We start from the raw sequence: 18,498 nt of genomic DNA, 5'->3' as shown, positions 1-18,498 counted from the left end.
TTTAAGAATACAGAGCAAAAATCAGACTTGAAAGGATTCACTGGACATCAAAAGCATGCTAATTATTTTCTATTGTCCTGGGAATTTTTCTAAGCTGTCTGTCTGCTTTACATGAAAGCTATAAGACCAAAGTCTCTCTTTGACCCAGAAGGATATTACGAAACATAAATAGATGTAGAATGAATGAATCGCACAGAAGTGTCAAGAACCAAGACTCAAGGAAGACACACAATAAGTCTCTATGTTAGACATCAAATCATATTTTTCAGGCCCAGTTCATGACCTTGGATATATATGTTCTGTGGTAGTTATCTACCATAATACCAAGCTTACTAATTTTCTCCGTGCCACACATGATACTGACTTTCTTTGTTGTTGATCTGAATTCCTCTTTACAATATTTGTAAAGTTACCTAGAACTAACAAATGTAATATGCATAGTTTCTGTATGTTTATTGCTAGTTGGACAAAGTTCTATTTTTTATTTGTCTTAAATTTATTATACCACTTCAAATATTTAGTCCCAGTTAGTCTACTATTGCACTTGACCTTTATGCAGGGTGATTATGTTAATTAGGTCTAAACTCTTGTCACTTACAAGAGGGTTAAGAAGGGTACAAGGGTCTTGCTCTCTCTAGACTTTGACAGTTCAACAATGTGGGGAGAAGATGGTATTTTTTTCTTTCTGCTATGTCGTCTAACACTATCTCCCTACTGAAGCTCATTTCGAAGTTCCACTAATCCCAACACTCTGAGAAGCCAGGCCAGGAAAGACACATGTTCAGAGCCAGTCTGATCAATTTAGTGACCAAGTGAGATCTTGTGGGAAAAAAAAAAGGCCCTGTATGTATGTCAGAATTGAAGGGGAGTGGGTAGTCGATATTGCAATGGTAAACTAGCGGAGTCTGCTATCAGCCTCCACTTAGAAACCTTCATAAATGTATAACCTTTTGCATAGTTTCAACCACAAAGCAAATCTGAATCTGTTTTTTAATTCTGCTTGTCAAACTACTGCATTTTCCTTGTATTGAATCATATCTGGATATAATGAAATTCATTTGGCAGTTTGACAACTAATGATTGTGGATACAGTCCAAGAAATTCACGCTGTAGATTAAGTTCTGTTGTCTGGTCCTATGGAACGACAGTTAAATTCCAGTGGCATCATTAATCTTAGTGCTTTAACTTGTCTTTGATGTACAGTCTTAATGGCAAACATTGAATATTACTCTTCTAGTTTCTGGTTCTACTAGTGAGGCTTTATATTGTTTAGAAAACCACTCATAATAATATGGCTAGACCACTTTGCTTATAATAAAAAGTTATGGTTATTTATCCCACAGTATGTACTTTCAGGTTAAGAAGTGTCTATTCTCCTTTCTAAATGAGGTTTTTCTAGGCAACTAACCCCTATAGAAAATGACTTGGGAAATACTTTCTCACTTCTCCGAGGATTACATAGAGCTATGCCACCCTACGTGAATAGCAGTTACTCTATCACACAATAGATGCTTTACAGCGTTTAGATTTTGTTCTCTTGGCAAACACGTGTTCATGACTGGTTACATTTATGTGATTTAGTGACATTACTGACTATTATTTACCCAATGACCCTTAACAAAGACAAAAATGGAGTCACAAAACACATTAGGAAATCTGATTTTCTTACTTCCATGGTATATGATGTGGCCTAGAATGACTTCTGGTATCTAACACAAGATTTCCTTTATGAAACTCACGTGGTATCTCTAGAAAACAAGCTTTGCCACACTGTCTTTTGTGTACTATGGAATGCCGCAGAAGCTTCTTACCAATTATTATAATTGTGCTCATTATAGCTGCCCTTTTAAAAACTGAGATAAATTCTCAAAGGTCGTCTTTGTTGATTGTGTGCTGTGATCTACTACAAAGTTGCTATAGTTTATTCTATGAAATTGATGAAATTATAATCTTGAAATTAATTTTTTAATTGTTATTTTTGCTCTATACCATTTCCTTTTTCATAAAAAACACCCACAGACAGACACGAATACATTGCCTGTATCCTTCCAGTTTTAGAGCTGAGGCATTTCCAACTTTACCACTGTTTGCTTCAGAATTACTGCTTACACTCAGACTTGCTCTCTGAAGCCATTTTAGTTCCCAAAATCTTTATGGAAATTTCCCCATTTCATTGCTTTGTGAGAATTCCTTCCCCCACTGGATTTATTTGTTCTCAATTCGTCTAGAGCAGCTCAGAGGAACTGAAATTCTAGAGCAGTGTTTCTCAGTGGTGGACTCTCAGTGCCCTGTGATGTTTATGACTCAAGCAGGTTGCCAAGCCTGCTGTGGAATTTTAGGCTGCCACCTTAAAATAAGCCTTTAGATAAGATTTTCAAGTTGCCCCAGATGAACCGAGATACAGGTCCACTTTGCTGAAGACTAGGTGTGAAGAAGTTCTGAGGCTTTTATAATCTTGAAAATAAATCTGTTTTCATTCAGATAAAAATTCTTGTTGCAAACTCTTTTATGAAAACATCCTAAAGTGTATATAGGACTTAATGAAATAATAATTTCATATTAAAAGTTTTCAGTTTTAATAAACTTTCATGGTCATGTTACTAAGGACACTTTGTGTTGTAGCACCAAATTCCCACCCAGACTGAGTGACGATAAAAAATTATATAAAGCTTGAGTGATATAATGATATGTCATTAATGACATCTGTTTTTCTTTTTTTACCTCTGGGCTCTGTTTTCTTTCCATCATCAGCTCTAGGCTATTGGTCTAACTACCTCATTACTGTTTGTATCAGAAGTATAGTTCTGAATATTAGTGACTGCTTGGTTGACCCCAACCCTGAACCATCTCTGAGTCTCTTCAGCCAGCTTTGGTTTGGATGCTCAGCTCTGCAATTTATCCTAGGAGAAGTTGGGGAATGTTGATTCCTTGAATAAAAATCTGTTATAGAAATAGGTGGGAAAGAGGCTGGGTAGGCAAAAGCCATTAATATATGATGTCTTTATATTAATTTCATTAATATATAGCATGTTTAAAACTGATTTTGTCCTTAAGTAAAGTGCTTAGTTACCTTCATTTATTTTTTTTTTTTACTCCAGCTAAAAATAATAGGATAGCTAACTTTATTTCTGGTAGACTTTACGCAAGGGAATGACATACTAGGATTGAAACTAGTTTACTTCATAGTTACTTGAGTTTGGATGTTTGGTAAGATAGAGGCACAGTAGACTTATTTTTTTGCTTTTTTAATAAATACATTTTAGTGTAAGAGAGAGCAAGTTGGCTTGATGATAAAGAAAATTCCCCAAAATTATCAGTCTTGTCTAGTGAATAGCATAGTTTTGATTCTCATGGTTCTCTTATGATGGTCATATTGTTAAGTCTTTTCTATTCCATCTCTATAGATGTAATATGCCTTATCTCATAGCATTTGTGTAAGAAGTGAATATATGAAAGTGCTGGGTATGTAGAATATGCTATGCAGCACATATTGTTAATATTACTACATCTCTTGAAGACAGTGTTACATTTTTTTCTCCCAATGGCAGAGCAATCCTGTGTTAGTTTCCCTATTGCTATGATACAATATACTGATATCCTCGATTTAAAGGGAAAAAAGCTCAGGGCTCATGGGATTTAGTCCATGATTAGCTGGTTCCAAGGCAGAAACATCATGGCAGAAGGGCATAGAAAAGCTGGACAGGGGACCAGCATGAGCACAAAGGACCTAAAGTCAGGCTTCCATGACCCACATGGGCGCATCTACAAATATATTCCACTGGTTTCCCTAGTGGATCCCAAAGCTAGTCAGGTTGACATTATCCAGTTTAACCATCACAAACCAGCATAAGAAACAACATTCAATACCTGCTTCAGCCTCAAGTCCTTAGAAAACGTTACTTTCTGTCAGGAAAATGATTCCTTTCCCAGTGGTACCACGTAACACTTTCTTTCTCTCCTTCAACTGTAACTTACACATGACCTTAAAAACACAGCTTAAACCTAAGTTTCTCAGGGGCAATTATACCAGCTGCCCAAATTTTCCAGAGCACTAATTTTGTACATGTCTGTGTCACTCCTTGACTTATGTCTCTTTCCTCTGTTAGACAGCAGTGAGTTTCATTGTGGCAGAGCTTGAATCTGTTATGCTCCGTATTGAATGATCATGTTAGTAGCACCCAGTAGTATCCCTGAGTAGGCAGGTAAGTATTTTTGAAAGAAGTCATTTAGATTAGGGTTAATGGATACAACAAATTCACTGTGGCCTGTGGAATGCTGTGGTGAGGTCCTGAGTTCCGTGGATGCTACAGTGAAGAGACATAGAATTGGGCAACTCATTTACTCACCTTTGACTTGTTTCTTATATCTGTAAGAATACAAATGCAAAACTCCACCTTGAAATAATTTTAGCTGATTTTCGTATTCTTATTTAATTTCCAAAATAAATTAACTTTTAAAAAACATTTAAAAAGCATGCTTCAAATTCTATTCTATGTATTAATTTTGAATGCACTAGAAAAGGCCATCTCATAATTTGTGCACTAAGTTACTTCATTTATGTACAGAATATCACTCAGCATGAAGATCTTTACTGTCATTTCAAGACATACCCTTTTAAAATAACTTCTTTGCAAGTCATTATCTCAGAAAGTATGATTTTTCTCTATCCTTTAGAACTGAAACAAAACCAAAAGATATTTTGAAGGTAATATTTCACTTTAAATTAAATTCTAGGCCAGGGATTTAGCTCAGCGGGGATTTAGCTTGCCTGGCAAGGGCTAAGTCATGAGTTCAATACCCGGTACCAAAAGCTAAATTAAATTTTAATTTTATATTCAGTAAAACAATCTGTGTTGTCACTTAGTCATCGTATAAATATTGTACACTTAAGATTTTGCTTGCTGTATACTGGCATCCTGAATAAAGTTTCTATTGAAAGGAGAAATTTTACTACTACAGATGACTTTAAACCTTTTGCAAATCACATTCTAGTTGCTAGTGATGATCTCTTGAAATTTTCTAGCGTATGACCCTTTAACAATAAATAGATTATCTTTAGCTTTGCCACATTGGGTCAACGCTGAAGGTGAGGATGATAGGGAACACGAGCAGTTGCCAGCCACTAGGAAACAGCGCAGGTGAGCAGGAGCTCCAGGCCGTGTCCCAAGGTCCATGAGAGGTGGCATTTATGAATCTGTGCATTCATTTTTCCCTCTAGACTTCACGCTGACCAGTCCCTAGATTGTTGTAGGAATTATACCACTTTATTCCTTCTTCTAGGGTCGGTAGTTAAATGTGGGGCAAGCTCTCTGTTACAGAGCACATTATTATCAAGTATTTTACTCATTCTGCTTTTTAAATCCTAGCATGTTGTAGATGCCTGATGTGTATTCCCCTATGTAACAAGTGGGCTATTTAAACATCAGTGTTGTCCCTTGTATGCTGACAAACATTTTTAATTGGAAGAATAAAGTCAGGGTTTTATTCACCCCTGGTTTCCAATGTTCCTAAACTCTTTTGAGTAGCACTTTGGTTTTAGTTAACTTGGGTAACTCTATAGTTCATTACAGAATTAAGAGTACTGGCTTTGGAGTCCTGCACATCTGAGCTTACTTGGGACAAATCTGAGGCTCTAACATTTAAGAGGAGTAAACTTGGGAAAGTTACTTAGATTCTCTGAGGTTCATTTTTCTTGTTTATAAGATCAGGCCATTAAAAACACCTACGTTGTGCAGCCGTTTTGAGTATTAAATAAGAGAGTGGGCACACAGCCTCAGAAACATAGGGAACATTAATTACATTTTGTTTTGGCCATACTTTATGACCATGGTCCTGGCCATCATGTTGCCATGAGAGGTGGCCACTGGCTTAAAAGCTGAAATCTGTTTCATTTGAAAGCCACTGTCCTTTGCTTCATTTTGTATCTTCTGGGAACCAGTTCTGGTTTCCCACATGTAGAAGAGCTCTCTGAAAGCAGCAGAGGGCCAGTCACAAAGCACGAGTTTTCCAGGACCCTGGGGCATCATGTTTGTTAGTGTCCATTGGTTAAATCAAGTCATGTGGCCAACACCAACTTTAAGAAGAAAGCAGTGGACTCCACCTCTCCATTGGGAGATGGTGGCAACCAAATATTGTGGCTACTTTTTTTCAGTCTACCACAAATACAAACAATAAATAGATTCCCATGCTCTTGAGAGAAAAAGGTCTTCCTTATGTTAATGCTGAAGTTATGTTTAAGTAAACATTAAGCCCACAGAGGTGGCTTAAATAGGTTTCTTATTCCCATGCTGAAAATAACCAGTGTTCAGAGAGTTTAAAAGCCTCACCTGAAGTTAATACAATGAACCAGAGTAGATGTTGAAGTCTTCTGATTGAAAAGTACTAGACTTGACTTCTTAAAATTATCCTCCTTCTAAATTGGAGTCTCTTTGGTACCAATACTTTATTTTTCATTATGATCCAGTGATCATTGATTTCTCAGTGAGCTTGATTCCTCTGCTCATTCCGAATATGTATAAATAGTTTGTTTATAAAATAGAGGATGTCCCTTCTCCTAAAACTGTTTGCTCTGCTTTTAGCCTTAGTTGACCTCTTTTTGTTTTTGTAAACTCAGTAGTATATCTCCTTCGACGAGACATACTTTAAGAGTCTGGACAGTTAGTGCAATGGTTAAATGAGTTCTTGTCAAAACTGATTCTTGTATTTCTTTGAGTCATTTATTGCCATCAGTGACCTAGACTAGAAATCTGCATAGATAGTAGCCCCAGAGCCCTGATAAATTACATGCTCACTCACAAAGACACAGAAAGTCAAAATCAACATTGAATATTGAAACTATACATTATGTTCCATAATTGTGTTTGGAAATAATTTAAATTTAAGATTCAAGTGACTTACATTGCTTCCCTCCTATCTTTGTTGTCTTGATGGGGGTTTTGGTTGAAGAGATTAATGGCAATATTTCTTTTGTGCTATGCTTTCTACTTTCACACACCTCATTTTATTATTGCAAAACTGAGTTTGTAATATTTATATTTCATCATAGATGAGAAAATTCAGGCTCCAAAACACTAGGTTATTTTCCTGCAGCCTCACAGCCAAGAAGGGTGGAAGCTCAAACTCAGTATGCATCTCGTGTGCCCATATTCAACTTTTGGATCACAAACCTAATGTATGTGCATTCCTCCTTGATGCACAACTACCTCAGTTTACCTTTACAAAGTGACGAAGAACGTGCTCACTTCATTCTAACATCTAAGACTACTTATTTTGGATTTCATTGCATGCTATCTTGTGCTGTTATTTCACTGTTTCATAAATTCTGATTTTCTTAATGATATGTCAAGCTTTGAGAGGCACATCATGCACCATCCTGTGGAGAGCTGAGGAGGCAGGCAGCAAATACTTGTAGAAACAGCCTAAATTACCACCTAGAATGGCTGGAGCTCAGACTGTCAGCTGCAGTTGGAAAGTGATCTGTCTTTCATTACCTCACATAGCTGTTTTTATCGAAGCAGCTGTCGGTGCCATGCTGCTACAGAAGCCCTCAGGTTGGTTTTCTCCCCTTCTACTTAGGCTTTCCCAAAGCACATCTGCCCATATCCTACACTCACCCACAATTTTTTTGGCTACACACAGTGACTTGTAAAAAGCTAGTGTGTACACAGGAGTAAGGCATCAGTGACCCTTCAGTAAGTTCAAGGTCTTTGAAGGTCATTTTATCCTTATGCCTGCAGTGAAGGTGGTTTTTGATAGTTGCAGGAAAGAATGCTTTTTGGTCAGGAGTTGGCGATCTATTCTCTGCCTCAGCCTCCGTCTAAGCCCTTTATCTTTTCACAGCCTCCTCACTATTATGGGCCACATAAATACCGTTAGCTGAGGATTCCAATCATGTGTCCCGTTCTGACATTACTTAGTTTTCCGTTTAGTTAAGCCACATGATGCACAGCATGCTTTGGTTTTCCTGGGATTACAGATACCCATTTTTTCCAGCAAAACTCACTGTGTGACTAGGAAATGTCAACATTTCACTGCTCGCTTCTTTCTTTTCTTATCTGCTCCTTGTAACATCATTAGTGTTGTTGTAAGCTCTCACTCATTTGTGAAGCTTCATTTTTATACTCACATTTATTTACAGGCACTCTAATGGTGCTAGGAGTTTTTAATTAATAAGTGAGCTTTGGGCATTGTCCCCAAATATCTTTGGTTCGGGGTTTCAGAAGTTTCAGTCCATGGTCAGCTGACTATTGCTTTAAGCCTGAGGCAAGGCACACACATCATTGCAGAAGGGTGGAACAGAGAAAGGCTGCTCAATTCATAGTGCCCAGGAAGCAGAGATGGAGGATTGCAACTCCAAGACCTAATATTTTTTAACTAGGACAAACCTTATTTTTTTGTCACGTCCCCCAAATACTGTCAAATTACCATCCTCTCAATAGATTAATCCTCTAATGAAGTTTAGAGCTCTAATGATCAGAAACCCCAGCAGTCAGCAGGTCTTCAGTACAGTGGCCTTTTTAGGGATCTATCATATCCAGACCATTATAGGATGTAATAGAAAACAAAACAGGAAGAATTACAATGTTTAGGATTGTTACTGATGGGGATGACAGTTCTGAGAGGATTCTACAGGAATACATGGTGATCCAGGTGACTAGAATCATGAAAGACCAGGTAGATAAGGAGTTTTGCCAAAAAAGAACTGGTTAATAGAGAAACACTTAAATATATGAAAAAGAGAATCAAGTAGCAGAGCAGTTATGGCATAGCATGAGGCATCCCTCCATACTGTGTGAAGAAGAGTAGGGGTTATGATGAGATTTATTGGGTAGGCTTAACATTGCTTAATAGAAGACAAGAAAACACTGTGGGGAGTATAAATTACACCCAACCAGAGATGTTCCATGAAAATTATATGGTTAGAAAAGAAGGGAAGAATCCATTATGCATGGAAGAGTGCTGAAGGACTCACTAGTGCAGATCCACTAGAAGAGGCCACACAGCTGCAGGGAGGGAAGGTGACACAGGGGACACACCTGGGGGGGTGGGGCTCCAGGTCTTGGTAAGGCAACATTTTCCAGCCAGGGGTAGTTCTCACTTATTTCTCTCAGTAAAACCCTCAATCTTGGGACAGAAACTTTTTCCTCCACCTCAACAATGAAACACTATTTTTCGGTCCTTCCAACGTGTACACATCAATAAAATAAAATTATGGGGAACATGCATTATCTACTAGTAATGCCAGAGCCAAGTTTGTAGACTCCAAGTTGAAACTCAGAATGAATGAAACCTCAATATCAGGAAACTAACTCTGTAGCAGAGTTGTCTCTTTTTATATCCTCAGTCGCCACATTTCCCCTTTCCTTTTCATGTTTAGCTTCCTGAAGGTGATGAGGGTCCTCCTGCTTTGTGAACTTCCTCAGATCTAGAGAACTTACCATGCTCCCTCTCCCGTCTGACTTTCATCAGCTTTAGTCAGGTACTTCAATGAAGAAGACTTCAAAGAAAATGAAGCTAACAATTTTAATCTGAGAGCCTATATTTTTCCCTTCAATTCCCCTCCACCATTCCTATAGCAGATAGGATCAGTGATGGGTACTCAATGGACATAGTTCCCAGAGGCCTGGTGTAAATTTTATCTAGTTGCATTACTACCTTGATCTCCTATATAGCCTTGAGATTACTTTTCCCCCCAGCAGATTGGATGCTATGTCTGTTACCTGCACAAAAAGAAGACTCTTCCATTTTATTACCAACATGTGATTTTTGTAAAGTTTTTCATTTTAATCAAATAATTATGCTCTTTTATTACAATGGAAGAAAAATATTAAGAAAAACTTCCAATACTTCATTGATGTTGATAGTGTTAAAGAATGAAATTTTACTAAAGATAGTTGATTTCATATTCCAATAATTATTTTTCCAATATAGGATGAAGAGGAAGAAATAAAACAAGAAATTAACATGTTGAAGAAATATTCTCATCATCGGAATATAGCTACATACTATGGTGCTTTTATCAAAAAGAACCCTCCTGGCATGGATGACCAACTTTGGGTAGGCAGCACTATTTAAATTTCCTTTCATTACATGAAAAATCTCCGCCACTGAATGCTCTGTTTCTCTGTCCTCATGAACAGATTTGATGAAAGAACTTCAAATTTGAAACCTCTAATTCCCTCATGATTTCCATAACATTGTTTTCAAGACTTTTTCCCATTGTGTTGAAAAGTCTATCTTTTGAGAATACCTAGATTTTTTTTCTATCATTTAGTATGAACTATCTGCAAAGCCAGTAGTTAATTCTTGTCCTTTCATTCATTGACAATTCTTTATTATATTTCAGGCACCATGCTATTTAAAAATTATTTATTCTAATTCATTAAGGTAGGTATTATTATTTTCATTTCTTGGATGGTGAAACTAAGGGAAGATAAGTAAACTCTTCTAAGGTCTGTGTGGCTAGAAATCGCGGGGGGGCGGGGCATGGAGGTGCTACCTGTAATCCCAGCACGTGGGTGACTGAGGCAGGAGAGGATTGCTGCAAGTCCCAGCCTGGGCCTCATAGTGAGCTCAAGGCCAGCCTAAACTACAAAGCAAGATTTGGTCTCAAAAAGACAAATGATGGAGGATTTGTCTCTGATGTATGGATTGCTCTCAAACACAAACTCCAAATCTGTGAGTAAAATACCTGACAGTGTCTGATACCACTGGAAACACCCTGTAAAGGATATTTTGCTTTTCTACATCCTCATAGCTATGTGCTATGTGCTGTCTATAATACAGCTCTGATTGATCATCCCAAACCACTGCCTCTTCTTATGCTTCCCAGACCAGATTGCCTTCTCACTTTCCTGGTATCTGGATATGTGTTAGGGGATTGTTACTTTAGCCATTCAGCAGGCTTTTAAATCCGTCTTGCTTTGATCTCCCCTTGGCCATTTTAGAATCACCTTTCTAGTTAGGCCTGTTCTGTGAAGGCCTAAGCTATGCACAAGTCTCCTTCTTGATCTAGGTCTCTCTGAATCTTAAGCCTCTTTTCCCTTCACATGATACTGTTGGAGTAATGACTCTAAAACTACCCTGTTAACCACATATGTCTTGCTCATTTTCCAGGGAGTTTGGTGTATGTCTAACACAAAATTTATTAAATTATCAGGTGTCTATTAAATGCCAAAGACAGTGCCAATCTATATAGTTCCAGGAATGACTCTATTTCATGGATCATTTTCAAAGAGCTCAGTCTGGAATACAAGTTACTTTGCCTTTTAATACAGATGATATTTATAATCCAGCTAAAAAGGTATAACATTTACAGTGAATGCAATTGGTGACTAAAAATAATGCTCAAAACAATAATGCTCAAAATCTGACAAAATTTTCACGTCACTCAATATTGAATGATGAGTGTTTGGAAATGAAGCTAACTCTTGAGAATTTTTTTTCTGAAAACTCCGTTTCCAAATTTAAAATAAAAATGTACTTTGGAGTAAGTAAATCCATTTAGTCTGATGACATTGGTTTTATATGTTTTATGTGATTTTTGAAAAAGTTACATTAGATTTTAATTGTAGCCTCTAAATGTATAGCAGAGAGACGTATGACAACCAATAGATAAAGTAGAAGACAGAATTTTGATGGATTTGTCTATATGAATCTAAAAAATGTTTATTACCAAAAATTGTATGAAAATGTAAATAACTATTTTCGATAAAATATTTCATATATGATGAGCAAAGAATTTAGTGGCCTTTAGAAATGAAGAATTCATGTAAATAAATAGGAAGCTACCAATAGAAAGACTGAATGGTGGAAAAGGTAACAATCACAAAGATAAAGAAATAGTGAATTAATTACCAAAAAGATATTTAAAAAATACTATTCTTACTAATATAAATGCAAAAAAGCAACGTTTATACCCTTCCTTACCTAGTAGGTTGACACAGGATGGGTAGAAGGAAGCAGGGGGACAGATGTCTTGCCGATTTGAAGGGGTCCAAGAGAACATGGAGTGGACGGGAGAGTGGGGAAGGGCACTAAGTAGAATAAAGATGTGCGGGAGCCTAATGACCTCAAATAAATGTAAGCACTACATAGCATAAACATGAGAAAAAATTTATAATGTCACAAAGAAGGAAAATGGGGAGGGGGATTTAGAGGAGGTGAAGGGAACTGGAAAAGAAGCAGAAAGGGAGTAAAAAAAGAACCAAGGTGGATTATATTCATGTACCCACTTCTCGAGATGACTGTAAACTGCATGTACTGTAATGAAATAAATCTTAGAGAATACTATCCAGAACAGATACTCCTATCTACTGCCTATGGAAATGATATTGGTACAATTTAATTCAAAAGCAATTTGAATACAGAGATACACACAAATGTACAAAAAATGTGTGCACATACAAACATTTACACAAACACACAGAAATTATATATGTACATATAAATACACTTAATATATACATGTGTATACCTATCTTCCAAAGAAGGCATCTTACTTTTGAACCAGTATTTACACAAGAAATGTATCCAAAATAAATATTTGGTATATTTTAAAAAGATATATGTAGAGGTTAACTAGTAGGAAATTACTTAAGGAGTACTATGGAGATTACTGAATTAACATAGGTCTATAATTATAAGTGAGTGAGCATGAACAATTATAGTGGAATTTTTAAAGCTCTTTTTATAGTTGGACACACTATCTTTTCCTTTTGTAAAATAAGTATACCGCTATACTGCCATAGTTGGGATGTCTGGAATACACACTAATGGTATTGAAAATATTTACTTTTCGTTAGTAATTCCAATAATTTAATTTTTAAGACATTTTTCTAAGTCATGCATACCTTTTGCCCTAGTCTTACTCTTTAAGTATCTGAACCACTCTTTGTTGTTACCACTTCGGGTTTTGTTTTTGTTTTGTAGTTTTTCTTTTCCGGTACTGGGGATTGAAACCAGGGCCTTTGCACAGCAACAGGTCAACCACTGGCATACATCTCCAGATTTGTTAAGTTTTGACACAAGGTCTCACTAAGTTGCCCAAGCTGGCCTGGCACTTGTGATTCTTCTGCCTCATTCTCCTGAGTAACTGAGATTATAGACATGCATCACCATGTCCAGATCCTGCTATTTTTACTTTTGCTTCTCTTTAGGATGCCCAAGATGCTCACAATGACAGCTCTCTGAGGCACGGATTGTACCCTTTGTGTCTCATTGCTTCCTCAGCACTTGGAAAGTACTGAGCAGTGTGATGCTGACTGATGCATTGACTTGCGAATGAAAGCGATATTATTGGTATAAAGCTGGGCACTATGGGTTCTTGGAAATTTCAGGTTCAACAGAATATGAAGAGGTGGCATGAACTGGCATGTCTGAGTCCAGCATTTGACAGTGATCCTGTGTTGTCAGAAGCTGCAACAAGTGACACACACAGAAGGACTGTACCCCCAGTTCATTGCCAGCCAGCCACCCGCTTTGGTGCACCCTTCCACCACACTCCAAGGGAACCACTGTCCTGATTGTTTGGGTTTTTCTTTTGTTGTTGCTCTTCTCCCATCTGTGATTGTGAGATGAGCACAGGGCCCTCAGGCCTGCTGGGAGAGTGCTCTACCGCTGAGCCGTACCACTGCCCCATCTTACATCTTTTTCCCAGTTTAATTGTTACATAATGGACAAAGAAAAATTGTATAGTGTTGGTAAGAAAGTGGAAAAAAGGGAACCCTTGCACACTGTTGGTGTGAATGTACAGTGCACAGCTGCTGTAGAAAACACTGTGATGGTCCCTTACAAGGGGGGATGAAGAAGAAGAGGAAGAGCCTGTAATGTCATCCCTCTGGAAGGCTGAAGCAAGAAGGCCCCAAGTTCATGCCCAACAATTGTCATTTTAGCAATTTAGTGAGACCATATCTCAAAATAAAAAGTTCTGGGACATAGCTCAGTGGGAAGGCCCCAGGGTAAAAATATGCAAATAAATATTCATTTATTTAAAAAATTAGAAGTAGAACTCTCATATAATCCAGCAGTTCCATTCCTAGTACATATCCACAAGAAGTACAGTCAGTATGTTCAGCACACATCTGCACTCTCAGTTGCTGCCACGTTATTCACAATAGACAAGGAATGACAGCTATTTTTATGCTGTCGGGAAAGGGGTTTTCATTTAGTTAAGGCTCTCCTTAAGGTTAAAAGTAAACATTAAGGTAGCTTTTGAATGACCTCCCAGTTTATCACCTGAGGCAGTGCAGCTGTTTCTCAGTGAGTCATACCTGAAGTTTAATACCATTCCTCTTATGAGATGGGGAAGATGAGATAGGGAGAGAGGATGGTAGCTTTTCCCGGATTGGAGTATTTATTTACAGATTGTTAGTTGAGGGAAGGAGAGGGATAGTCAAGCACAGCTTGACTTATTTTCAGACTCTTGTAATCCTGAATTTTTTTAAGCTAGAGGGAAAATTAGTTGTCATTCATTTTCTGAATTGTATAAACCAATGGACTTTTCTAGGACCTCAAAGCTAAGAGATAATACAGGTCAGAATGTAGACATTCTAAAACATGACAATTTAGCAAGGTCTGATATTCTGTGAAATGCACTGGAAAGTTTTGTTGGTTGATTGGTTGTTTTTTTGTTGGTTTGTTGTTTTGTTTTATAATGAGTAAAATTTTCAGACCATTTTCAGATTAGCATTGGAAAAAACATTACATCTGCACGGAGTTAACAAAAGTTGGGAGTTTTTGTGCTCTGAATATGATTAACCATCTACTGGTTCTCACCTACTGGCCAATTGCTCTTCATTGGAGGTGGCCGTGGTGGTTAGAGACCAAGAGCCTGGTTTCCAGTGTTCATTTATTGAGTCACCATTTGTTCATCCATCCATCCAGCAGACATGGATGATAAGTACTTGGTGTGTGCAAGGTACTCGTCTAAGAATTCAGACCACATTATTGAACAAAACTGATCAAAGCTCCCACTTTAATGCAGCATACATTCTTGCTGCCAACCACAAAAAATAAGTATTATGGAAAATGATACAAAATGATAGAAGCTGGTAAGTGCTGGAAGAGTAGATAAAGGTTATCAGGGAATGAAGTGTTGCAGGGTGCTATGGACTGAATGCTTATGTCTCCTCACATCTAATAATTGGAATTCTAACCCCCATTGAGATGGTATTGCAGTGCTGGGAATAGAACCAAGGGCCTCATGTGTGCTAGGCAAGTGTTTACTACTGAGCTACAGTGCCAGACTGAGAAAAGGGGAGGCTTTGGAAAAGTGATTTGGTCATAGAGGTGGAGCTCTTATCAGTGTGATCAGGACACATACAAAAGAGATTTGGAGAGCCTTTTCACATTCTTTTGAAGAACTCAGCAATTTTTAGCCAGTAAGGAACCCTTATTAAAACCTGGCACCCTGCTCTAGGACTGTCAGTTTCCAGAACTGTAAGAAATAAGTTTCTGCTACTTATAAGCCAGGTATTTTGGCACAGCCATCTGAGCTGAATATGACAAAACGGTAATTGCAGTGGTCAGAATAAACTCTGTTGTGTAGAGAGCTTGAAGAAAGGTATTCCAGGCCTGCTGTCTTCTGGGAATAACAATGAAGCCACTGCGCATGAAACAGGGAACGAAGGGAGAGATGCAGAAGAGAGACGGGTCCAGATCGTGCAGCGCTTACGGACAGACCATTAACAAGACCTCAGCTTGCGGGGCAGAAGAACAGGACTGGACCCACAAAATTAATGGACCACTTTGGTTGCTTGGTTGAGAAACTGGATTGAACAAAGTTAGAAGCAGGGAGACCAGTTAGGAGACTGTGTTACTAAGGTAACAGGTCCTGAACTTGGTAAAGGGGGAGGGGGTCACAGGTAGTGAGCACTTCTAACCAGACCACACAGGGAGAAATCCTGCCTTCACACCTGTTTTCCTCATGCGAAATCAAATACAGATGGCAAAGCATAAAAGTTATTGGCTCCATATTCTGCTGGTGTAGAGCTAGAAGGCTTAGCATTTGTCAGACTTACGTCCATGGGAGAGTTGTTCTGACTGCCCCAGCAATTATGCAGCAGCTTCTGTTACTGAAGTTGGTGAGACAGAAGCTAAAAAAGGCCTTGCAAGGGGAAAACGATCATTTTGCTTTCCAGTTTTACTTCTATGTGATAAGAAACTAAGTTGACCTTTGAAAAATAAAGGCAGAATAGAAATATAATAGGAAATTAACATCAGATTACAACATTGAAAATTGTTTTCAGAATATAATCATGTATACTTATTGTGAGGCTTCTGACTCACCATGTTTGCATCATTAAAAGAAGCAGTGGTAGATAACATTTACCACCTGTTTATCAATGGGCCAACTACTGTGTTTACCAATATCATCATATTATTTTATTGGGGTTCTATAGCTAGTCTACAAATTAAATATTAGTATTTCCATCTTACCAGTGAGGAAATTAGCCTAAAAATTTTCAGAGATGCACCAAAGCACAGAGCTTGTCAGAGATGAAGCCAGTGTGCTAACCACAAACTGTCTAATGTCAGAATCAAGCCCTTAGACTCTACACTTACCTCCTTTTATCATGAAAAATGGTCCTGATAGCCAAGGTCGGTGTTCCAATTAAGATTAAATCTTTGTGTGTAAATGAAGTTATTTTGACTTCACCTGTAATCTTCAGTCCTCAGTTTGCCAAGTTTTCAAAGAGGGTAATAAGATCTGCTAGCTATTCAACACACTACTATGATGCCTAAGAAACTCACTTTTTAAGGTGCATTAAACCTTTTGAGAATCTATTATCAAATAGTTGCAAATTAGTCTTTGGACTAATGGCATTTTGTTAGGATTACATCAGTATATACATATATAGAGACATGCCATGCACAATCAAAATCAACACTTTCTAGAATTTATTCCCTGTGTTCAGACTAACTACATGAAATATTTCCCAGATACTTCTTTGCCTATGGCTGGAGGTCAGGGATTTATAATATCTTATAAGCCAATATGTGTGCTCTTGCAGGTGTCTGATTGAATTATAATCTGTGTGAATTCTATCAGTCTTATTGCAGAGATAAACTCTTGTTTAGTACCAGCCCTTTGTGGAAACACAACTACTTCTGATAATAGCCAAGTAATTCTCCTTTATCAGTTGCTCAGGGCCTGATCCGGAAATCAAAAAAGAGAGCTCTTTCAATAAAGATTCCAATCTCTGGGAAACAAGTCGAGCTCTGACATACAACATTACCATCTCATTCTGCCCATTGCAGGGCTAAGAGGCTCTCAGCGTTTACTGTGTGCCACTCAGGCACTGAGAAGGGGTGAGAAGTACTATCTTCTAAATGAACTAATTTCTCTAAAATTGGGGCATGAAATCACACATATGTTGCTGTCTCTTTTCATACCACCATAGCAATCAGGGCTAGGATGTCTTGTAAAAGGAAATAAATTTGTAACTAGCTCCCAAAATGTAGGTGGTCAAGTAAGAGAGCAGATTACCATAGTATGATGGCTTCATAAGCCATTTATTAGATTGCAGCACTGTAGACTAGCACAGCTAGAAATTAAGGAATAACATCCTAGCAGTTGGCTATAGCCTGGCCTGAGAATCCAGAGACCTGGATTCTATCCTTGGCAGAAGCAATGTGTCTGGCATTTGATTTCCAAATTATAAAAGTGATAATACTGGACTAGCTCTGGGTTTGCAAACTGCAAGCCCAGAGGCTGAATTTGTTTAGTTTGATTCACATGAGGTAGCATTTAAAAAAAAATTATGCCAACATTAGAAAAACTTAGTGGTTTCACATAGAAGTTTGAATTCCTTGAAAAGTTTTGAAAAATCAAATATTCTAGAGGCATTGGACCTGAAACACCAAATAGCTCCATGATGTCAGCATAGTCTGTCAGCTGGGTAGAGGACACAAGCCAGTTCTCACCAGACACCCCACCACTCTTGTGCTCCTTCTCACTTTGCTTTGTGCATTTGCACTACTCATCCACCAGCTGTGTGGGATCACTCAGAATAAGACACTGAGATGAAACATGAACTCAGATAGCCACCTACTCGAGAGAGACCCTCTGTGAGAATCTGCATTGTTGTTAGCCACAACCGCCAAACTTAAATTTGCTATAGTTGGATTTATGTTGCTATTGCATCTTGGTTTAGTAAAACTCAGGCTCACTTCATCTTTGGTTGTTTCAAGATCTAAATGTAAGTTGCTATAGATAACACCATTAAAAATTCAACCAGCTATGGCTGAGCTTTGGAAGAGTTAACTAAAATTTCTTAGTTCTGTGTATTAGAAATGAAGCTTTACTTTTAATTATTGTTTTAATTAGTGATTGTGACTATTATGAATTAAACAACTACATAGATAGAAGTTAGGTTATTTGTCTGGAGAAGTGTTTGAATCTGTCACTTGTGAGCAGACAAATTTATTTTTATTTATTTTTGGTACCGGGGATTGAACTCACAACCTCGTGCTTGCCAGGCAGGTGCTTATTCCCCT

At 37.8% G+C, this 18,498-nt stretch overlaps 1 protein-coding gene across 10 annotated transcripts in view; it reads left to right on the top strand.

Annotated features, from left to right (window-relative positions):
• Window positions 1-18,498, top strand: part of Tnik (TRAF2 and NCK interacting kinase) — a 375,608-nt gene that overhangs the window by 222,763 nt on the left and 134,347 nt on the right. For all 10 annotated transcript variants that reach the window (XM_013145513.3, XM_063227156.1, XM_013145516.3 and 7 more), the window contains one exon: window positions 9,931-10,056. In XM_013145513.3, the coding sequence (XP_013000967.1) occupies window positions 9,931-10,056 (126 nt within the window). The remainder of the gene's footprint in view (window positions 1-9,930; window positions 10,057-18,498) is intronic.

The sequence above is a fragment of the Cavia porcellus genome, unplaced genomic scaffold (assembly GCF_034190915.1).
Source record: "Cavia porcellus strain 051 isolate PalLab524CR breed Dunkin Hartley unplaced genomic scaffold, mCavPor4.1 scaffold_17, whole genome shotgun sequence".
NCBI classification, from domain to species: Eukaryota; Metazoa; Chordata; class Mammalia; order Rodentia; family Caviidae; genus Cavia; species Cavia porcellus.
Note: the sequence above shows the minus strand (reverse complement) of the source record. Positions and strands in the feature narration are given on the sequence as shown.